Source organism: Kryptolebias marmoratus, linkage group LG9, assembly GCF_001649575.2.
Source record: "Kryptolebias marmoratus isolate JLee-2015 linkage group LG9, ASM164957v2, whole genome shotgun sequence".
NCBI lineage: Eukaryota > Metazoa > Chordata > Actinopteri > Cyprinodontiformes > Rivulidae > Kryptolebias > Kryptolebias marmoratus.
The window spans coordinates 24663144-24687587 of NC_051438.1; the positions used below are offsets into that span (position 1 = coordinate 24663144).

General features: G+C 44.0%; 1 protein-coding gene across 7 annotated transcripts in view; it reads right to left on the bottom strand.

The window, feature by feature from the left end:
* The window catches only part of fam13b (family with sequence similarity 13 member B), a 58749-nt gene that overhangs the window by 6948 nt on the left and 27357 nt on the right, over positions 1–24444 (bottom strand). For 5 of the 7 annotated variants that reach the window (XM_017417454.3, XM_017417453.3, XM_017417458.3 and 2 more), the window contains exons 7-14: positions 16180–16301; positions 6700–6744; positions 4232–4327; positions 3860–3998; positions 2382–2479; positions 1515–1566; positions 1281–1410; positions 307–378 (exon numbers count right to left, since the gene is read on the bottom strand). In XM_017417454.3, the coding sequence (XP_017272943.1) occupies positions 307–378; positions 1281–1410; positions 1515–1566; positions 2382–2479; positions 3860–3998; positions 4232–4327; positions 6700–6744; positions 16180–16301 (754 nt within the window). The remainder of the gene's footprint in view (positions 1–306; positions 379–1280; positions 1411–1514; positions 1567–2381; positions 2480–3859; positions 3999–4231; positions 4328–6699; positions 6745–16179; positions 16302–24444) is intronic. The other 2 variants (XM_037977313.1, XM_017417457.3) reach the window with 2 other exon arrangements.

Below are 24444 nucleotides of genomic sequence, written 5' to 3' on the forward strand. Positions count from 1 at the left end.
GAATCCCTTACTAACAAAAGCACCGGAGCAGAACATCTGTGACCTGCAGATTCACTTTAAACCTGCCTGAAAACGCCTCGACGGCGCTGAAAGCTGAGCCGGAGACAGAGTACAGGGGAGGGAGATGAATGAGACGAGGACAGCTCAGAGGCAGCGTGAGAGTTAGTGCCATCGGAGCGAAAAGGCGCACTGAACCATCCACATGGTTAAATCTGAACATGCAGGGGCTTCTTCGTCACAGACAGTTTAGTTACCGCCATGAAAAGCTGTGAAGGTTTGACAGGAGGGATGGGCAGAGCCACTTACCCTGACCTTCTTTTTGCAGATGCATACATGAGAAGTCGATGGAGGGGAGGTGGAGATGGGAGGGGGGTGACGCTGTTTGGACGGGCGGAGGAAGAAGAGAAGAAGAAAAAGTAGGAGGGACAGGGGGAGAGGTGGCACAGAGAGGGAGCAGTGAGGTCAGTCATTCATAACAACTTCACCCTCCAGCATTCAGCCGATCTGAACTCCTCGCTGACTGACGTGACCCCAGAGACCGGTCACAGAGCTGCTCTCTAAGAAAGTCTGTCTCAAACACGGAGCGAGCTCCTTACGCTGAGCAGGAAGGACCTTAAACAGTTTGGACCTTTCTGAGGACAGTATCCTCCCCAAACGGCTGAGGCAAAAAGTCCAAGAGTGACTCTGTATGACCTGAGATTACACTAAATCTGAAAGCCCGGCAGGAGAACACCGAACACCAAGGATGTTTAAAGCAACCTTGAAGAGAAAAAGCTACTGATAAACAGGTGAGGTTAATCCAAATATATGATATATTTTGGCCTTGTTGTGTCTTTATAAAAAGAAAGAGAAACAGAAACTCCTACACCCTGTCCAAACTTGTATAAGCTTCTGAATTGTTTTGGTGTCATTTATTTAAATGGTTCATAACAGCATCGATACACCATCACAGATCTGTAGGACTGAATAACTGCAGCTTTAAGCTCCTTTTTGTTAATTTCCTGCCAAAGAAATCAAGTTGCTTCATGATTATAATTATGAGAAATGTTAAAATAAAAATATAAACCATCATTAGGGTTCTCAAATGTAAACGCTGGTGAACAAACGGTGAACATTTAACAGAACGTGTAGAAATGACAAGTTCCAAACAACTCATTTTTAAGGATTTTAGCTAAAATAGAAACTAAACTAAACTGTCAGAAAGTGACTTTATTAGTTTAAATAAAATAACCAGATAAACGTTTAGTTTAGATGAGCGCCTTCGGGCTGGTGGGACGTACCTTCCCATTGGTTGTCAGGGAACAGGTGGAGGTGGGGGCTGTGGCCAGAGTTCGGTTGGCATGGCGACAGATGGTTCCGGTTGGCCTCGCTGGTGTTGGCGTTCTGATCACAGAAGAACGAATCAGAGTCCTGAAGCCGGAGAGACCAACAAAAATCACACCAATGAACCGGAGATCGATATTTAGAAACAGGTTTAACAAACTAACAACATTTAGTGTTTCACCACTACTTACACAGTTTATGGTGACCGTCTGCTCCATGCTGTCGACGGGCTGATTGTCCTGCCTGGAAGAAGAGATTAAAATACAGAAAATTACAGAAGAAATGGATGATTTTCCTTCACGAGATGCAGCTCGCAAGGCTGAAATGAGACAAACAAGAGAACTGCCTCTTTTAGTCGGAGACAAAATCGATCGTTTCTGTACAAACATTAAACTCTGAAGTAACGTGACGATTATTATTTTTATTTTTTTCCCCACCATGTGACGACCAGTCATACCACAGTCTTCCTGAGAATAAGTCTGAGGAAGGTGTGAACAAGAGCTGAGGAAGAGTCACTCTGCAGTTACACAACTAAAAGTCTTTCCACGACGCAAAACAAACCCTTCCTAAAGTTTAAACAGTCGATGGTCAACCAGCGTTTTGCGGTAATGACGCGGCGTGATGCGGCGTCACGCGGTGCGTGATGCGGCGTCACGCGGTGCGTGATGCGGCGAATCATGAAAGGCTGAAATGAGACAGTCTGAAACGACTTGTAAACATGGGACAAACAAGAGAACTGCCTCTTTTAGTCGGAGACAAAATCAACTGTTTCTGTGATGACAAAGGTTCCCAAAGTAGGGGTCGAGGCCCCACTGTGGGTCATGAAACATCAGGTTAGGATCCACAGATGATCTCCAGAAATCTAATTAAGGGCACAAATATTAGTAATGGCATATTTTTGCCATAATTATTACAAATACATATATAAATTAGCCACAAACTACTAATAAAACGGCATCGTTCCTGCTTCCTGTTTCACCTGCGTTACTCTGTGGGTCAGAACCTGAGAGGTGTGAGAACCGTGGTTCTAACAGAAAGCTGAGAACCGAAGGGCTCACCTGGCAGTGTTAAAGTTGTTCTCAGCATCTGTGATGGTCTCTGCGTCCAGCTCCATCCCTGAGCTCTCCTCCATGGTGACGACAGCGCCGAGGGGGCTCTGAGGAAAGGGACGAAATCAAAACGCTGGTTAGAAACTGGAACATCCCTGCTCAAACAGAAAGGTTTCACTTCCTCTGACGGGGAACAGCAGATTCCCATCATGAACGGAGACCGAAAGGAGGCGTCCCACAGGTTAGTGTTTGTAAATTTTTAGATGAACACAGAGACTTAATCTCATTGATTCCCCTCTCTCAAGTAAAAACTTTAAATCTAAAAGTAACCAAACAGGTCGAGGTAAAAACAGGGGGGCTAACAGAAGGTTTCAGTGTTACGGTTTTCCATTTAAAAACATGAAGCCTTTGAACTGAGCTGAACCGCACGTTCTCCGTCCGAACAGAACGTTTCTGTACGAGCTGCTCGCCGTCACAGGACTCCTTTCAGAGAGCGAGCGGTGCTTGTAATGCCAGGGAGGCACCGGGCGCTTCTACAAATATGTCCAGTGGCTGCTGAACTCAATCATCTACCTGCCGGTGGACTACAGAGAGTTTTCTACCCTTTTTTAACCAGATAAGTAATCTACTTACTGCCTAAACACCAGTTAAGCTGGACTTATTTATAGAAAGTAAATGATTCTTCCAGAGAAATCTTCTGTTCTTCAGTCCTGAGATCCATCTCCGTCCCTGCAGGTTGTCCACATCTGGACGATGAAATGATTGTTTAAATCTCCACTGTCATTTAAAAACTGTAAGCCAGTTTTATCTTAGTCTCAAAAGTATGGAGTCAAAGATTTCAGGAGAATCCATCTTTACTATTAAAGGAGCTAAGGAATAATAAATATCTGTTTAACTGACCGACTCAGACATTTTGTGTTTTGTAAGGCTGTGGTGGACATTTAGTTAACTCTAAAAGATACTCTGTTGTAGATTTAATGATTACTTTCTAGTTTAATTTAAACCTGTTCACTCGTTCATGAGACATGTTGGCAACAGACGTGACCTGAACACAGACACACGGGGTACGAACATCCCGCAGCCTTCACCTTCGATGGCAGGTGATAAAGATGTTGGAGTCCAGAATAAAGTAAAGAACCGGCTTCTGTGTGTTTATTTGTTGAACAGCTGCCGCAGCCGTCTCTTCCCAGCAAAGTGGCGAGCTGTGGCGAACAACGACGAGCCGCTCGGATCATTTCAAACCTTCAGCCTCGGGACGAGAAGGCCGACACAGAAACTGGTGTTTCTCGACGCGCTACGAGGTGTTTTTTTTGGTGGGAAAATCTCTGCTGCGGGCTGTTTGCCATCATCGGATTTCACTTTCAGTTTGAGTGCGACGGGCGGGGTGAGGGTGGTGGTGGTGCTGGGGAATCCCCACCTTCACTGAACAAACTGAAATAACGGCGTCGGTCCTGATGTGTAAACACGACGCGCCGGGCACCACCAACCTGTGGGTCCAGCTGACTCTGTTGCTCGGTCTGTTCAGGCGGGGTCTCCCTTTCTGTGTCGCAGGGGCTGTCCTCGGGTTCGGTCTGGTGCTCCACGTCGCCATGGCAACCCTGCTCTTCAGCCTCAGATGGGCTCACCCTGTCAAAGAGTATGGAAAGTGTGAGACTACTTGTTTTTCGTTCAGTGATTCTGAGCAGCGTCTCTCTCTCTCTAAACTTGGCTCTTTTCTCTCCACGGGATTATTTTCAACCAAACTCTGTTTCACGATGTTCCCGCTGGCAAAGCCATTCAATGCTGCTTTCACTGGAGGAACCTGGGCATGTATTTTTATTTTTTTTGCATGTATTCAAAGATCAGCACGTGTTTCTCACCCTTGGCTGTCATAGCTGCTGAGATCCTGGTTGATGGAGGTTTTCAGCTCAAAGAAGTGCTGCTCCACTGCAGCCCTGATGGTTTTCTGAATGATCCTGAAAGACACAAAACATTCATTTTTTTAAGGGTTTCATCGTCGACCACAGTGGGTAACCAGCTTCTTTAAATTACTGTTTCACAAAACACAGAGTCATTTAATTAAAACCAGGAATAAAAAGCTCAAATTATGTATTTGTAGTTAGGTTACGGCCTAATTTAAAAAGAAACACGCTGTGATTCTGTTTTTGTTAATCAAGGCGCGTTTCTTCATGATGCAGATGTCATCAAGCGTTACCACAGTTTTAAAAAGAAAAAATACATAATTTATGATTAAAATTGCTCCTGTCAAACAGAGTCGTAATCCGACGTGTCGTTCGCTGCTTGCTCTAAATATAAAATAAACAGCACTGAGGTAAAACCTACACAAATATCATCACCAAAGTGAAATTAAATGCCACAGATCTGTAGCAGCTGATCAGAGAACAGCTAACTTTCCAGGAGCCTGATGAAGACTCAGGGATGTGTAACGTTCTCCGACTGAATCCTCTCGACGTGATCTGTGTTCCTCATTTCAGTGACACTAAATCGTTCAGACGGGTTTATTTCCGTACGCTGTCTCGAGTCGTACATTGAACCTTCCTCTCTGGGACCAAAGTAACAGAAACTTTTAACACAGAAGGAGCTGAATTTATTGGTTTTATCGTCCCCAGCTACCATATTACTCGTGCTAATCAGTCAGATTACTAATACAAAGTTGAAGCAATCAGTCAACTCATAGATGGTTTTATTTCCAGCAGGTACAAAGTCCTTATTAGGACAGAAACCTGGTCCAGGTCAGACAGAGGGCTGGTTGGGCCTATAAAAGGTAACAAACCACCATTACTCCAGCTAAGGAAGCCCAGATGTTGTGGAGCCGAGGGAAAACATTCGCTCCTCTTCCAACATTTCACAGCTTCTCCTGCTCGGTTTGATCCGCGATACTTCCTCATTTTCATCAGAATCTGCAGCGTTTAACGTCCAGCCCAGGCTCACCCATCCCACGCCACTCGGCACCAGAACCTCCACTGGATTTCTGTTTCCAACTCATTTAGTTCAATAAAATCTCAGAGACAGAAGAGTTGAACTTAGATAAACACGAGTTATGAGGATCTGAATCCTGATACAGGGACCAGCTGTGCACCACAGGAGCGCTGCTGGCCGAGGCAGCGAGCTCCTCTAATAACCCCCGAACATCCCATACGAACACCAGAAACACTCGGAAAGTCACGCTGCCTGAAATGTTTCATGAGGAGAAGCGATAAGTGGCGGTCCTTAAAGAAGTTCATGTAACCAGATGATAACTTTAACCTCTCAGCTGGAAATAAAACACTGAAACAGACTCAGACTGTGACATTTTTCATCACATGCTAGTAAAACCCAATCCTGTGAACCCTTCCTCTGCGTCGTAGACTTCGTATATAACGATGTCTCATAAAGCTGCACATTTTGTTTGGCCTCCATCACCATCAGGAAACCGGCTCTGAAATCTGTGATCGCATTCTGAATTTGTAAACTTCACCTTCGGCTCAATAACCTCACAGTAACGCTCCACACCAAAGAAAATCGTTTCTATTGTATTTCGGCGCCACGCAGTGCAGAGGCGGAGGCCCGGCGGTCATGTGATCGCCGAGCTGACGTCCCCCGAGGCTCCAAGAGCAACAAAGCGAGCAAAACTCTGTAGTTGAGCTCCGTAATGAAAACACAAGGCCGACTCTTCTGCTCGCCTCTTATCTCTTCCTCTGAAGCTCGTGTTTTCTCCTTCAGGGTCACCTGCAGGTTCTCCTTGATTTCTTTTATTTTGTCTCCTAAGCAGATGGTCTTTTACCGCCTTCTCACTCAGATACCTCCCACTGGTACACACAGGGGCTTTCCTAACAAAACATTTTAAAACCACACAAGTTTACAGGATTTTAGCTTCTTTTGTTTTATTATAACCAGTCAGATTTTAGCCCTTTAGTTTTGTGCCAGTTTAGGTCGTATTTTACTGGCCTGCGGCTGCTGGAGACATCCAGGGAGCCACATGGCTGCGTTTTGCACAGACAGTTTGTGAAAATCATTGCATGGCTTCTGAAACAGTCTGATACGTTGTGCACGTTAAGTTCCACATCATCTCCACCCTGGCAGCTGCCCCCACGTTTATGATTGAATCTACCAGAGCACACGTTGGAAATGAAGACAGGCAGATTGGCACCAGTTTTCTAAGAATTGTTGTTTATCACCGCTGTGGTTTTTTAGGCCTGGACTTGTTTTTTTGTCAGCGGGGAGCTCCTGTGCTGCTAATGTGTGTTTTCTTAGATTTTTAATAATTCAGTGATGCACTGGGACACTGTGTGTGTGTGTGTGTGTGTGTGTGTGTGTGTGTGTGTGTGTACATAGAGAGTTGACTTACTCAGCAGAGTCAGCAGGCAGGATGGATATAGGGGAGACGTGGGAGCTGCAGAGTCAAAGAGGAGAAAAGGACAGCCTGGTCAGAACATTACCTCCCTGCGAACACTGAAGTCAAACCGCAAAGAAAGGTCAATCATGAAAGGAGGACTGAGTCTCTAAAACAAATCCAAGTCAATATGATTCATTTTAGCTCTCCCTGACTCTCAGATCTCATGTGCCAAATAACAATCACAACAAGTATGACATACACAAACAAAGTTTTAGACAGCGGCGCCACTTTGGGTGGGCAGATTGTTATTTTGGCTCCTGATCTCCCCGATCAGATAAAACAGAGCGTGTCGTGTTGCGTTTGTTCTTCCACGCTCCTTCCAAAAGGAAAGACGTGTGCGTTTCCTGACGCCGGACCCACTGAGAATCATTCTGACGCTCCCTCGCAACACTTAGTCATCGGTATTAGGACCGAGCGCGCGGCTGCTTCGGCGTACGTGCGCTCGTGTGCGTCTCAGGTGGTCAAAGTCGGCTCATTAGAGGAATAACCGCTGACGTTACGCAACTGTTTGTGCGTGTGTGTGTAAGGCTCTCTGACACAAACACACACACTTCTAACGCAGGGAGAAGTGCTCCGGGGGATCGATGAAGACTGAATTGGGAAACGATAACGACCTCCATGTTTATTCTTCTTCTTTTGTCATTTCTTCATTTCGTTCTCGGCTCAGCTCCGCTGCCTACCATCCATATTTGAGAATTTATCTGCTTATCTTCTCCTTCGCACAAACATTTTCCTAACAGCGTCCCTTCATTTTGTTGCTCTTGTTTGATCACATCCTTCATCGACACGTGTGCCAGTCATGTAAGACCACCGACATGCAGCCAAGTATTTTAAAATGTGAGGGACAGGAAACTGTGATTGTGAAATATGCCGTTTGCTCCTGACTGGATAAATACTTCCTGAATGAGTTTACAGTCAGAACACCTGTCCTGTGTTGTTCTGCTGGTGAACATGTTGGAGAGTCCTTCAGATGGGGACGCGGCCGACGGGCTCTGTGCAGCAGCTGTCCTCTCAACGTGCCGATAACATCTGACAGAAGGCTCTGAAGCAGAGCTGCAGCTCTAACAATAGATCTTAGAAAGGGCCCCTCAGGAGGTTATATAATTACCACGGGCCCTCATCTAACACCATCCAGCCCCTGGGAACTTGAATTAAACCTGCTGTTGGGGGAGCGGGGCGTTTCTGCCCTTTTCCACATCCCAAAGCAGCGACGGCAACGCCACTTGAATCGTTATAAAGTTTATAAAACACGACCAGAAGGGACTTTCCTTTCCTTGCGAGGAGACTGAAGGACAAATAAAACCCACTTAGTGTTTATAAAGAGAAAAAACTGATTTGATCAGTTTCCTTTTTCTAATCAGGCAGAGCAACACAACCAAGATACCCCGAACGGCAAAACACCAGAGAGGACAGCGTGTCCCGCAGAGAGCTCAAGGTCTGAACAAAACCAGCATCCAATCAGGCGTTCTGATTCCACCAACACAGAAACTTTACTCTCTCCTTTACACTTTTCACTTTAGCAGAGAGGGGGTGCAAAGCTCTGAACAGGAAGTGATGTTTTACTGATGGGCGCCGGTGCAGCCCGAGATTCAGAAGCAGCTAAAGCAGATTTATTTTTGATGTAAAGTTGTGAACAAACTGATGTTGATGCATCATTCTGTCATTTTAAAGCTGCACGTAATGAGCATGAAGCTTCCAGTAAACTAGATGTTCAAATTCGTTGCTAAATAATGAAACGGCTGGATAGCTGGATGTAATGCTGTTAGAAATGTGGTTAAAGAAGGTTTTCAGCATCTTCTTGGTAAAGAGGATTCTTGTGCTTATGGTTCGTCTACAGATTTATTACTGCTTCATTTTGTAAATGTGCTTATCAGTAAAAACTGGAAAGTGTAAAACCTGCTGAACGGCACACAGAACAGCAGCAGCAGCAGGAGTATCTAAACTAAACCTAATCTATATTAAACTGAGATTACCTGATTAAATCTTGTCTCTCAGATAAAGATGCAGGAGAGCAAACTGACCTAAAACTGAACACTGCTCTCCAAACGGTCGGATTATTCAGCTCCTTCCAGCAGGACTCCAGACAGATAAGAGTCACACCTCTGCAAGCCGTCTGTCGGCTGTAAAAGTAAACACTTCATCTGTTTACACAAAGTCGCTCCATATATCAGAGGATCTGTTTGTTTTAAATTTTATTTTCTTACTGTTTACTTCCTCTTCAGGTCATTAAGATGACTGTTTTGTTTCGCAGCGACTTGTAATAAATAAAAAAGTGAATTTCTGCCTCCTTTTCATCCTTCTTCTCCTGTTACTGTTTGATTTAAGTTTGACAAAACACTCAAGTTTAAATTTAAAGTATTTGGAGGATTTTAAGATTCTCCATACATGTAGAAAGAATATAATCTTTATAGATTCAGAGATAAAACTCAGTAACATGGTTGAATGTTGGCTGATTAAAACACTGCAGCAGATTCTGCTCCCGTGTTTTAACAACGTTCATCTCGTCTCCTAGAGTTTGATCTTTGGCTCCTCTAATGAGGTCACATTTTCTTCAGCTGCATAACTGCATGACCTGAGTATAACATATCATTATATATAAAAATACATTAAAAATGTAGGTCATTAGTATTAGTTTCCTCAGCTGCTGAGTGTCAGTGGCATTAAATCGGCTGACGGAACAATAAAAAGCATCTCAGCGTGATGGGGGTTTCTGCACCAACATAACCAAAAAAAAAAGGAAGAATTCTGCTGCATTTGCTGAAACGGAGGGAGGAAAATTAATCTGCGGTCCAAGAATTGTTGTGCTGGTTTGAGGAGAAGGACGGAGTGTATCTAAGGTGACTTCCAGGTTAGTGCTGCTGTCAGCAGGCGGCGCAGACTGCAGCAAACCACGCACCAACCCAAACACGTCCCAACGCAGTCCAACGAGACAGAAACACATCCGGTCTGCTTTAACCTCGCCTCATAAAAAGCTTAAACAGACCAAAACCAGCAGCGTTCATCGGAGCAGGAAACGCTGCTCGTCCTTAAAGCTGAGCAACAAAGAAACGTCTCAAACTAAAACATATTAAATCTGTTTTCTGCCAATCCTGATGATTGGCCATCTGAAAACAAGGATCCATGTTGCTTCACAGACTCAAAAACATCTGGAACATCTGTCCTCCCGCCTGCTTCGGTTCATCGATCCTGTCTCAGTTTACAGTAATCTACAACAGTTTGTGATAAAATGTGATAAAGTGTCACTGATTAACCTGAACATTACCAACCATCATCAATAAACTCACAACTGCTATATTGACAAATCAATTTAACAATAAAATTCCAGAACATAAAAACAACTCTAAGTTGGAGGTGTCTACATTTTTTAGTATCAATAATTCAAATAAATAAAAAGGTTTTTACTGAGGCAGCACCAAGTCTTTACATGTGGCGTTTTTTTTGTTTTTTTTTGCTTAAGACTAAAACATTTACTGAATGTAAAAGTGTTTTTAAAAACAGCTGACTCATCCATTACTTTACTATTTCCATCAATAAGAGAACGATTGTGTCAGCAACAAGCAGAAACAGCAAATCAGCACATCTGACAAGAAAAGAGCAACGACTTTGACTTAAATTGTTTGAAAAACAAATTTCTTGCCCATCAAAACCACGAAAACTCAACTTTTACTCTTATCTAGCCACAGTCTTTCCTTTGAAAGTGATTTCTAAGCACCTTTTGGGATGTTTTTAGTTCACAGCAACATTAAATACATGAAAAAAAAGCACTTACGTGTTTAAAAGTTTCCGTTCTGAAGCTTGTTGAAAAGGTGAATTTGACAGACAGAGGCTAAATTAAAGGAAAACTAACGCTGACATATCCTCAGACAAGCCCCTGCTTCCCCTTTTGTTAAGATTACACGACTGTAGAGCGACGCCACAGCCCGTTTCTCGTCCAACAACTTCACTCTTTCATCCAACAACAAACACAACCTCACTTCCTTCCTTTCACCCTTCCATCATAACGCTTTAGATCAGCTCCAATGAAAACCAGCCTCCTCTAACCGCCCCCCCCATGCTTCAGAAATAAATCCATCCTGTTTTTTTAAACAAACCCCTCATTAAGCAGTCATTCAGCTACTCGGAGCATTGATTCATTCATCCATGAGTTCACTTCTTCTCGTCCGACTGGGGGCAGTTATATAACACTTATTTTTACCTCTGCAGCAGAATGTCAAAAGCCAATCTCATGTTTCCAGCTGTGTTTTCTCGGAGTGATCCTGCACTCTTTATGCCAGCGGGTCCGCCCTGTAGGTGTGTCAGTGTCGGGCTCGTCTTGTGTCTCGGTTGGTTGTTTCTGGAAGTTTCTCTGTTGTCTTTTTTCCTCCTCTTCTTCTGCCCCGTGCAGCAGGAAAGCTAACCCGCGGGTCACTGAAGTCCAGTTTGATTGTTTGCTTTTTTTATTCTAGGAGGCGTCCAGCAGGGACGTGAGCTTGGCTTTTATTTTCTCGCTCTCCTCTTGTTGCTTGTTAAGCACTTGACACATCTCCTGTCGGAGCAGTATCCAGCTGTTCTGTCTGAACTCTCGGCTCCTTCTCGTTATCGGGCGGGATGGTTACCCCAGCCGGGCACCTTGAGGCGTCAGCGTCAACACCAGCAGGTCGAGCAGCAGAGCCAGGATGCCGCCAGCGTGCATGCTGCAACGTCCTCTGAACCGGTGCGCCTCTCCGTGTTCTGGACTGTGTGTGTGTGAGTGTGTGTGTGAGAGAGGTTGCCTCACTCTGCACTCTGTAAAAGTGCTGCAGTAAACAGCCAGAGCTCTGCTCAAATATATGAGCTTCTGATGTAACCAAGCAACAACCCCGGGACGGCCAATGGGCTGGGAAGAGCTGGCGCTGGGAGCCAATGGGAAGGAGGGAAGGACTCGTGTGGGCCAGTCTGGAGGCAGAAAGTGGGAGGTTCATTTTTTTGGGTCCTGGCAGTGACGACTATAAACTCAGCAGTTACTGCAGCGGCCCGATGGGCTGAGTAATGTCATGAACACACACACACACACACACACAAAATCCCCGTTAGCGCCGAAAAACAGACGTCTTTGTCTTTTAGATCACCTTGAAGGGTTTGTTCCGGTTGTTTGTTAGACAGTGAGAACCTGATAAATGCATTAAGGTGTCCAGTAAATCAGAGCTGCGATTAATGAACGAGACGTGAAGATGAGACAAACAAAGGAAGACAGACGTTGTGATGTCTTCACTTTTTCTATTCTTCTTATTATTGATCCCATCAAAAAGACAAAGTAACCAAAATGCTAATAACTCAGTAATAATAGAATGACCTCTGAGAGATCCCAATACAAAAAATAATCTTTAAAATGTAAAAATAAATAGTAGTCGAAGTTAAAAGCTGATATTTTTTAGACAAACTTAGCTTTTCCTGATGAAAGAATAAAAACTCAAACTGTACACATTTGTTCATGACTCTTAAACGTTACTTTGGCTCGAGTTGACTTATTTTTTTTAAAAATGTTAAACTTTTGGTACTGAGGCTTTGTAAAGCAGCGTCTAAATCTCTTCTTCTGTGGTGGTTTCTGAGTCTGCGTGTTCTGTAGAAAGCTGATAGGAGCTCTGAATCAGAACCGGTGGAACACGTCGGTCAGATATCATGTTCCACCTTGTGCCCAGAGCTGGCACCACGGCCCGGCGCTGTTCAGGAACGAGGCAGGGCGATTTCTCTCTGGAGATGGTTAATCTCATTAAATAAACTGTTCGCCATCGTTACTACAGTATATTCATTACTGGGTAATGTTAGCAGGAAACTAGGCTTTCAAAAGGTCTGAAGATGTCAAACTTTGGTCTGTCAGTGTATCCATCTTACTTCCTCAGGTTCAACAATATTTTGTTTGTATTTGTGTACAAATACAGGATCATACAGAGCCCTATATGTACTCAGGTCCACTGGCACGTCATTAAAGAAAATTAACAAAAAGTAGTCGATAAATAGCTGTGTTCACCTGGTCTCTACAAACTGATTGTTGATTTATATTTGTACATAATAACAACAGCAGAAATCTGGGCATTTTTCTTCCAGAAAAGTTGTAATTGTAATCTAGGAAGTCTAGAAAAAAACTTAAATTCCAGTCAAAAGAAGAGCAGATGAATCATTTATTTGTAGGAAGCTGATCCAGATTCCAGCCAAGCTTGGATTTGATCAGTTTCACAAAGTGGGACATCTGATTCGTAATCGTTTCGCTCTGAGGGGAACTTTCTAATCGTGTTAGGGTGTGCAGGGTGTGACTGGACATGATATGTGAGGTGCTGGCCGTGGTGGGAGTCAACGTGACCCAGAAGTGCTGCGGTGCACTTAAGTCTCTGTATATTTGTGGTGCTGCACGTGCATGTCGCTGGCGCTGGCGCTGCTATAAAGAGCAAAGTTCCCCAGCGTGGTGACATGCCACTTGGGGCAATAAATAATATTCACAGGGACAGAAAAACATGCTGCAGATAATCTCCCAGCTCCGTGTGTTATCTGCCACAGGAGATAGCTCATACGTCAATTAGGTCAGTGTGATTGTGGTGGCGAGGACCGGCGCGCAGAAATGGAGGAAGGGAAGCTCGTCCTCGAGGGTGAAATTGACGACAAATGTCCTGTAATGTGTTCAGATCCTTTCGTCTGGGCGGACCTTTCTGGCTCCGCGTTTTCACTCAGGACTGAGAATCAATAAATCGTTCACAAGTGGGGACGCGTTTCAATTCCCCCACCCTCATCTTGCTTCGTCACGATTCCTCTCTGCGCCTCGACTCTTTAGTTCCTTCGTTAATTCGCCCCGCCGCCCTCCTCCTCCTCCTCCTCCTCCTCCTCCTCCTCGCAGGGGCCAAAAAAGGCTTCCCGAGAGCCCCGGCCCTCGAGCTGCCAGAGTACTTTCATGGCCCGGTGAACAATACTTTCCACAAAGAGCGAGATTAGAAGCAGGGCCAGAAAGGAAGGGGCGTAGAGACGGGGTAAAAAGAGAGATTAGTAGAGCCCTACCAGGGATTATATACAGATATGAAGAGGGCAAAGTCTGCTGTCAGGCTGGGACACATCTGGGTGTTTATTGGCTGCCGGGGTCTATTAGGAGAACAGACTTCCCTTCCCGTCAAGTTCAAAACAAACAACAAGCTGAGCCACGAGATTTGAGCTGCGTCTCCATTTCAAAGGTTTCCTGAACGCTTGCACAGTTTGTCAGCCAAGACTTCATAAACGCCTGAACAGCCGGCTCGCTTCAAACCATCACAAACAATTTATAAAGCAGTTCGCTTTAAAAGAACCACGTCAACTTCTGTGACGTTACCGAGGCAGGAGATTTTATAAAACAAAGTTAATTAAGAAGATAAGAAAGAAAGGATCCAAGATTTCTGTCTGATACTGGCTTGTATAAATATACACTCTGAAAATAAAAACCTCTCGATGTACTTTTAACATGAAGTAATTGAATCAGAATCTCCTCAGGTTTATATTTAATGGTTTAAATTCATATTTAATAGTTTTATCAGTCTGTTTAGGTAGACCGATCAGCTGATCCTAATCATTTCTTCTGTTTTTAATCAAAATGTATAAAAATAGTTTCTGCAGCTAAAGTGTAATTATTTACAGCTCATCTGTGAGGAGAGAAAACCAGGTTTCTATTGGATATCTGAGCTGAAAACTGTTTAAATCTGATGGCTTTATTTGTCTCATTTACCTTTTTGTGTTTAAAAATTATTATAAAGATTTTAAATTTTTCCTGAAATATAATAAAACACAAAGAAAAGACCAGCTAGCAAATTAGGTGACAAATATTGAATAATATCAATTTGTTTATGGTCAAAATGTAAAGATTTAAACATTTATAATGTAAAAAAAAAGTTTAATATAGAAACACAGATATAACTAATAAAAAGATCATCTTTAATTTGATTTGGTGAAGTTTATAAAGATCTATCGTTTTGTTTGCAGGTAAAAAAAGTAAATTAAGTAAACTTCAATGCGTTGTTTAAAGAGCTCTGTGAAGGTCAGCCGGTCCGTTCCAGCAAATAAAACTGATGATCTAATGTTGGGATGACTTCCTGTTTGCAGCGCTGCTCATCCTGCAGAGGGCTGGATCACCGGTCTGATCCCCTCGGACGGTGGCAGGACGGGAAAGTCTCCTCTGAAGTGGTTCTCCAGCAGAACCACACAGACTGTTTGTGTTTAATGTGCGCCGGCGGCTTTCAGATTAATGACTGTAATCGTCTTAAAGGCCGGCCGAGCCTGAACTCCACTCAGACACGCTGCCGGAGTCCGGTCAGCGAGCCGCTGAGCATTTAAACATGAGACATGGAATCAAACGGGTCTGGATGGTGATTAAGTGCACTCTAAATTAATTACATAAAAAAAGAAAACATCACAAACTGTAGTGGCCTTGGTGAACAAAGGGAGAGCTTTTTAACAAAATGGACTCATAAAACAGACTCCTGGAGAAAAGTGCCGATAGTGTCACTATAATAATGATAATAAAAAGATTAATGCCACTATAATTTAGTGCAAACACGTCTTTTGAAAAAGCCGTAAACTACTGAGGGATCTGAAAACGTTTGCTGACGCTCAGCTTGAACCGGCAGGAACTTGTTTCCTCATGAAAAGAATCGAGAAAGTTCAGGAGAGCACGTCTCATCACAGCCAAAACTGACATTATTAAAGTAAAACAATCTTTTAATATTTTGTTTTCCTTAATAAACCTCATGTGTTCATGCTGGTTCAGGGGAACGTCTCAGAGCTGACTCTTCAGTCTGAATAAACACTTGAAGGTATTAATCCTTTAAATGTTAAACTAAAATACTTGAAACATGTTTAGGAACCCGAGTGTCTGACGCTGGTTTGTGATCTGACTGCTAAACAACTAGCAGACAAACGAGTCACAATCACGAGTGACCGACGGGTAACAGATAAAACATGTTCCTCGCTAATATAACGAGCATCATATGGATAAATGAATGAATCAGCTGAGATCGCTTTAAAAAAAAGAAAACAAAGAGTTCAAAGTCGTGTAAACTTATAAATGATTTGATTTACCAACATACAGAAATTTACAGGAGTTTCTTTGTTTTGTTGCTCGTTATTGTTCGGCTCTTTTCTTACTAAAAGAAGAACAGGTAATGATTAAATCAATCAAAAAACTACGTTTGAAACCAACATTAACCATCGTCAGAGTGCCACAGATATAAATTATTCACTTCAGGAAACAGAAAAATGAACTTTGAGGAAAAAAAAGGATCGAAACGTTGGAAATGACAACCTTACAGATTTAAGGACGTCCCAATAAAAGCATCAAATCCTAACTTCTCAGCAGAGTAAACATTAACCAGCACCGACTCACTGATTGAACTAATCCTCCCTGAATCTGACAGAGTGTCTCTTGTTGGACCCGTGTCATGATTTGATTTAAGAGCCATGTCTCACCTGGCGTCGGGGCCGTCACCCGGGTGTTTGGGCGAGTCGGAGGCCGCGGGTTCTTCCTCGCCGTCCTGAGGCAGCTCTTCACACTCTGCCTCGCACTTCTCATCATCCAGCAGCTCTGTGATCTGAGGAGAGGAGGACGGAGAACGGTTATAAACCACAGCAAACACACCGTTAGGAAAAGAATCCCTTATTTGAGAGCGACAATTACTGTACCGGGTAAAAGATTATTAAAATAAATGTACAACTCTTTCCACAAGACAGGGTCAAGAGACACCTAAATATAGATGAGGTCGTTGTAATTCAGATACAGTGTGAAGCAGGGCGACAGACGCACTAAAAAAAGAAGAAGAAAACTCTGAAGGACAGCTGGAGCGTGACGTCAGAGAGAAGAGGGAGGCCTGAAGTGTTGAAAGTAAGGTTCAGGAATAGATCATTTTCATGTCGATGCAGCGAAAGTATGTACCCAACAGGATAATCGGATTACAAAGTGCTTCAGGAGGCAGACCTGAAGCAGGTCCAACCTTAATGCACTAAACTGGTTTGACTCGACGAAATGCTGCGTTTATTCTTTTCACGACAGAAAGCGAAAAAACAAGTCGACTGTTTGATTTTAATCCTGTAGAACAAACTGTGAGGATGGAGAGGATGACTACAACTTGATTCAAATACTTCAAGTCAAATCATCGTAAGTTTCACACATCGGGGCGCAGACGGAGGTCAAAAGGCATGAAGAGGAACTAAAGTGGGGCAAGAGAGGAGACGGAGGGAGGGATAATTATTCTGCCAGTCACCGATGGAAAAGGAGACGGGAGGAAGAGTTTTCCGTGTTGACAGAACAGCTGAGAGCATCTGAACACGAATCCTCGGGGTGTACTTACATCCAGACAAAGATTTATCTTCTGCTGATTATGTAAGGTGTCATGTTAGTTAAATAATTCATATTTATTCTTTATATTAGAGGGTTTTTAGCTCTAGATTAATCACAAAAGTTTCTACAGTATTTTAAGAACAGACTGTTAAATCTGGGTTAAAGGTTAAACCAAGACACGTCCATCCATCCGTTTGTCCTCTGCTCCATTTTCCTTCTTTTGCGATGCTCCCGTCGCAGCGGCCGCCCCATCTGCCGCTGTCACTGAGCCGTCGCCGTGGAAACACCTCTGTTTCCAAAGCCCCCGATTGGCTGTCGGGGAATTCTTGCACCGTCACACGTGCAAATCTGGGAGGATGACTCAGAAGGAGTGCAGGTCTGCGTGCAGCACGAGGAGAATATCTTCAGCGAACAAACAAAAGGCTCAACGCTGCCCAGCGGCCCAGAGGCTATTTTTATGTGCAGGATGTAAGCTGGATAAATACGATTAAAAGGAGGAACATTATATATAAAACAAAAGTAGAATTTTAAAGGGGATGAAACGAAGAGCCACAAGGTTGCCTTTTATCCCGGGATCTGTAAATCTGAAACCTGACGCAGATGGAGATGTTATTAACGTGCAGCAGATGGCATTTCAACATCAGTCATGTCTTCATTACCTCTGACTGAACAAAACAAAAACACGGGTTTGAATCAACACCACCTCAGTGATTTATCACACAAATCTGAGCTTTCAGATTTTGGCACAGATGATATTTTTGGGACTGTGATGGAGACCAGGGGCTCCATCCCCATTAATTTATAGAATAGATATTTTTTGTTTCATTTCTTTATTTCAGTTTGAGTTGTGTTAATTGGGGTTTACCTTCCTGGTGTGTCTCCTGGGGAAGGGTGGAGCATACCATTTGAGCAGGAAGGATAATGCTCTAAAGTTATGTTAAGTTTGATTTATGTTAAGTTTGATTTAAGTTCTTGATTGAATTTAGGATTAGTTGTTTTAGGTTGCATGTATGTAAATATTTATTTGTACCCTTTATTTTGTGTTGAGTTGTAAATAATTTGTTGTTGTTTTGTCACCCCTTCACCTGGTGTGGGTGGAGGAGGCCAGGAGCTAAAGCCAGCTGCTGTGCTTGGCAGTAAGAGATGGGTGTCGGTGAGTTGGTGAACTGCAGCCCCAATAAAGAATACTTCACCAAATCCTGTTGGTTGCCTCACCTCCTTTGAATGCAGTGCCGCCCGTGGAGGGTGACAAGTGGTGTCAGAAGTGGGATTTTGGAGGAACAATGAGGCAATGATGACCAGAGGTGGAAAAAGAAATAATGAGGCTGAGACTCAAGACAGTACTACAACTATGAGTGGAGCTGAGGCTGCTTCTGGTGCTAGCACTGATGACAAATTGGATCAGCTGGCAAGCCTTGTCCAATCATTGAGGCAATCTCAAACTGCCAGAGACCAGCAGATTGAGAAGGAATCAGCACGCCAAGAAGTGAGATGGAAGAATTTACAACATCAGTTTCGACAACTCCAGGCTCATGTGGAGGAACTGAAAGAGGAACGACAGCATGATGGTGACAACATGGAGGAAGATCCTCAGACTTATGATGATCAAGGAGATGATGATGAACAAAGTCAGATGTCCTACCAACTACCAGCTGTACAGAGGGAGCCAAAGCTGCTTCCACTGACTTCTGATGATGATGTGGAGCACTTCTTAACAACTTTTGAAAGGATGGCTAAGGTATGTCAGTGGCCTAAAGAAGAGTGGGCGGTCCGACTGGTTCCACTACTTACTGGGAAAGCACGTAGTGCTTATGTGCTGATGGACATTGCACATTCTCACATTTATGACAAGGTGAAAGATGCCATATTGACCAAATATGAGATAACTGCCGACACCTACAGAAGGAGGTTTCGATCCCTGGACATTCATCAGGGTGAGACACCAAAAGAACTTTATGTTCGACTCAAGGACATGTTCTATAAGTGGGTCAAACCAGAGAAGTCAACAGTGAAGGACATTTCAGAACTGATGATCATGGAGCAGTTCCTCAGGATGGTGAATCCGGACTTGGAGGTGTGGATTAGAGAACGAGCCCCAAAGTCTGCAGATGAGGCTGCAAGTTTGGCAGAAGTCTTTTTGTCAGCAAGGACGGGAGCCAGAAGAACCAACTTTGGGCGTGACAACTTTCCTGCAGGAAGAAGTAAGTCTGATGGGGGTGAAAGGGGTGGTGCTATAGGTCAGACTAGGAGTTTTTCAGCTACTAAGTCATATTCTGTGGCTAAACCCAATCCTGCTAAGAATTACTCCTCCTCAAAGCAAGATGTAAGGTGTTTTCAGTGTAACAGGATAGGTCATACACAGTACACATGTCCTGCCACTACACGGAGTAAGCCCTCTCTTCTATGTTCAGTTCCCAGACCACCTTCCCCCTCCCCCGCCCAAGAACTGGCTCACACAGTCCCTGTGCTAGTAAATGGTCAACGTGAAACAGCTTTATTAGACACAGGAAGTTTCAAATCTGTAGTTCTTTCTAGCTTGGTGCCAAGAGAGCAGTGGAGTGATACTAAGACAAAAATAAGTTGCATCCATGGTGACGAAATGGAGTATCCTGTAGCTGAGATTTATTTAACTATAGGAGGACAAACATTTTTATTACCTGTAGCATTAGCACCAAGGCTACCCTATGCTGTCGTTTTAGGCTTGGATGTTCCCACATTAACTGATTTAGTGTCAAGCACAGAAGTAGAACTTTCTTCTCCAATCTGGAGCTTGGTCACTACTAGAGCTCAGAAAGCACAGAACCCACTTCAAGAATTACCATTCTATGATGTGGAACTGGAGGTGGGCCCAGTAAAACCATCTAAATCCAGAGCTGAAAGGAGAAAGGACAAGTTTTTAGGTACAGTCAGAATGGAGGTGGATGAAAAGATGAAACCCTGCCATTTATTTGACTTTGATATTCCTTCAGATATTTCTGCCTATCAGAGGTCAGACCCAACATTAAAACCATGGTTTGATAAGGTTACTGAAGTTGAGGGAAAGAAGCAGGGAAAAGTAAGTGTCTTGGAAGATGCAACTTATGTGGTGCGGAATGGTGTCCTTTATCAGGTCAAAGGTGAATCAGAAGCCATTGCTTTGCCACAGCAGCTGAGGGGAAAAGTGATGGAACTCGGTCATTCAGTTCCTTGGGCTGGGCACCTTGGGTTCCAGAAATCCCTTCATAGAATAGCCAGTCGGTTTGTGTGGCCAGGCATGTACACACAAGTGCAACAATTTTGCTCTTCCTGTCACACATGTCAGTTGACGACCAACAGAGGTGTATCTAGAGCTCATCTACAGCCATTACCTATCATAGAGACACCATTTGAAAGGATAGGAATGGATGTTGTGGGTCCTCTGGAGAAAAGCTCCTCCGGTAACCGTTACATTCTGGTTATCTGTGATTACGCTACTAGATACCCCGAGGCTTTTCCTTTAAGATCAGTGAAAGCTAAACAAGTGGCTAACTGTTTGCTGCATCTGTTTTCACGTGTAGGCATCCCTAAAGAAATCCTTACAGACTGTGGGACTAATTTTCGGTCAAAACTCTTAAAGCAGGTTTATCAGTTGTTAGGTATAAAGGGTATAAACACCACCCCATACCACCCCCAGTCAGATGGACTGGTTGAACGTTTTAACCAAACGCTGAAGAACATGCTGCGGAAGTTTGTTTCAGAGACTGGCACAGACTGGGACAAGTGGCTGCCCTATATGCTTTTTGCATATAGAGAGGTTCCACAAGCATCAACTGGATTCTCTCCATTCGAGTTGCTGTATGGGCGACAGGTGAGGGGACCGTTGGATCTTCTTAAAGAACAATGGGAGAGCCAAAGTCCATCGGGTGAGCATGTGGTGTCCTATGTGATAAAAATGAGAGAGAAACTGGAGCAAATGGCTGTGTTGGCACATCAACACATGAAGGCAGCTCAAACTAAACAGAAAACCTGGTATGATAAAAATGCCAGGGAGAGGAGCTTACATCCTGGACAGCAAGTGTTGTTGTTGCTCCCCACTAGTGACAATAAGCTTCTTGCTAAATGGCAGGGCCCGTATGAGGTCACACGACGTGTCGGGAAGCTTAGTTATGAACTGTATATGCCTGAAAGGAAGAAGAAACATCAAACCTTCCATGTTAATCTTCTGAAACAATACCACAGGTCACCACCACAGTTTGCTATGTCATCTGCTTCGCAGTCATCTCAACAGGATCCATTGCAGAGTGAGGAGCATGCAGAGACTGTTTTGCCCCACCTCTTTGTGCGTGTGGTGGATGATGAAGAGGAAGATGAGCTATTTTTTCCAGCCTGTAGCTCTGTACCGGTTTCAATTTCTCTCTCTCATCTCCAGCATTCCCAGCAGCAGGACATAAAGCCCCTTTTGGATCCAGAGCTGTTTCAGGAAAAACCTGGGTTCACAAGCCTGATACAGCACAAGGTTCACCTCAGAGATGACGCTGCGCCTCGCAGGAAGTTCTACAGGGTTCCAGAACGTCTTGTCCCACAACTCAAGAATGAGATGCAGTTCATGTTGGAGCTGGGGATCATTGAGCCCTCTGTGAGTGAATGGTGCAGTCCAGTAGTGCTAGTACCAAAAAAGGATGGCACTTTAAGATTTTGTATTGATTTTAGATACCTCAATAGTGTCTCTAAGTTTGACCCCTATCCAATGCCTCGCATTGATGAACTTTTGGAGAGAGTGGGGAGGTGTAATTTTATTACCACACTTGACCTCAGCAAGGGCTACTGGCAACTGGCCCTGGCATCAGAGGCGAAAGAGTTGACTGCTTTTAAAACACCTTTTGGGGTTTTCCAGTTCAAGGTGATGCCCTTTGGCCTACAGGGGGCACCAGCGACGTTTCAGCGCCTCATGGACCAGGTGCTGATGGAGGCATCTGACTTTGCTGCAGCATACCTGGATGATGTGGTGATTTTCAGCCAGACGTGGGAGGAGCATGTTAATCATCTGCAGCATGTTTTACAGCTCATCAGTTCTGCGGGGCTCACAATTAACCCTCACAAGTGTAAGTTGGCTCAGAGGCAGGTAGAGTACCTAGGTTATGTAGTGGGACATGGACAAGTTAGACCTCAAGTAGGGAAAGTAGAAGCTATTCACACGTACCCAGTTCCTACAACTAAAAGGAAGGTCCGTGCTTTTGTTGGCTTAGTGGGGTGGTACAGTAAGTTCATTCCCCATTTTGCAGAGAGGGCTGCTGTTCTTACAGATTTAACAAAAGTCTCTGCGTCAAATAAAGTCAAGTGGACTGAGAAATGTGATAAAGCTTTTAAGGACCTGAAGTCTGCAATCTCCAGTGACTCTGTTCTCTACAGTCCAGACTTTGATGTCCCGTTTATACTGCAAACTGATGCCTCTGGAGTAGGCCTTGGTGGAGTGTTGATGCAGGACATTGATGGTGAGAGACATCCTATTGTTTTTCTCAGCAGGAAACTTCAGGACAGAGAGACCAGGTATTCCACAGTTGAAAAAGAATGCCTCGCAGTTAAGTGGGCTGTGGAATCACTACGGTACTATTTGTTGGGGCGCCATTTTACCCTTGAAACAGATCATAGGGCGCTGAAATGGTTGCACCAAATGAAAGACTCTAATATGCGTATCGCAAGATGGTATCTGTCATTGCAGCCTTTTGATTTTACAGTGCAATATCGGTCAGGGAAGTCTAACCTTGTTGCTGACTGTCTGTCTAGAATGTATGAGGATTGAACAACTGTTGTCCTGGGTGAAGGGGGGAGGAAATGTGATGGAGACCAGGGGCTCCATCCCCATTAATTTATAGAATAGATATTTTTTGTTTCATTTCTTTATTTCAGTTTGAGTTGTGTTAATTGGGGTTTACCTTCCTGGTGTGTCTCCTGGGGAAGGGTGGAGCATACCATTTGAGCAGGAAGGATAATGCTCTAAAGTTATGTTAAGTTTGATTTATGTTAAGTTTGATTTAAGTTCTTGATTGAATTTAGGATTAGTTGTTTTAGGTTGCATGTATGTAAATATTTATTTGTACCCTTTATTTTGTGTTGAGTTGTAAATAATTTGTTGTTGTTTTGTCACCCCTTCACCTGGTGTGGGTGGAGGAGGCCAGGAGCTAAAGCCAGCTGCTGTGCTTGGCAGTAAGAGATGGGTGTCGGTGAGTTGGTGAACTGCAGCCCCAATAAAGAATACTTCACCAAATCCTGTTGGTTGCCTCACCTCCTTTGAATGCAGTGCCGCCCGTGGAGGGTGACAAGTGGTGTCAGAAGTGGGATTTTGGAGGAACAATGAGGCAATGATGACCAGAGGTGGAAAAAGAAATAATGAGGCTGAGACTCAAGACAGTACTACAACTATGAGTGGAGCTGAGGCTGCTTCTGGTGCTAGCACTGATGACAAATTGGATCAGCTGGCAAGCCTTGTCCAATCATTGAGGCAATCTCAAACTGCCAGAGACCAGCAGATTGAGAAGGAATCAGCACGCCAAGAAGTGAGATGGAAGAATTTACAACATCAGTTTCGACAACTCCAGGCTCATGTGGAGGAACTGAAAGAGGAACGACAGCATGATGGTGACAACATGGAGGAAGATCCTCAGACTTATGATGATCAAGGAGATGATGATGAACAAAGTCAGATGTCCTACCAACTACCAGCTGTACAGAGGGAGCCAAAGCTGCTTCCACTGACTTCTGATGATGATGTGGAGCACTTCTTAACAACTTTTGAAAGGATGGCTAAGGTATGTCAGTGGCCTAAAGAAGAGTGGGCGGTCCGACTGGTTCCACTACTTACTGGGAAAGCACGTAGTGCTTATGTGCTGATGGACATTGCACATTCTCACATTTATGACAAGGTGAAAGATGCCATATTGACCAAATATGAGATAACTGCCGACACCTACAGAAGGAGGTTTCGATCCCTGGACATTCATCAGGGTGAGACACCAAAAGAACTTTATGTTCGACTCAAGGACATGTTCTATAAGTGGGTCAAACCAGAGAAGTCAACAGTGAAGGACATTTCAGAACTGATGATCATGGAGCAGTTCCTCAGGATGGTGAATCCGGACTTGGAGGTGTGGATTAGAGAACGAGCCCCAAAGTCTGCAGATGAGGCTGCAAGTTTGGCAGAAGTCTTTTTGTCAGCAAGGACGGGAGCCAGAAGAACCAACTTTGGGCGTGACAACTTTCCTGCAGGAAGAAGTAAGTCTGATGGGGGTGAAAGGGGTGGTGCTATAGGTCAGACTAGGAGTTTTTCAGCTACTAAGTCATATTCTGTGGCTAAACCCAATCCTGCTAAGAATTACTCCTCCTCAAAGCAAGATGTAAGGTGTTTTCAGTGTAACAGGATAGGTCATACACAGTACACATGT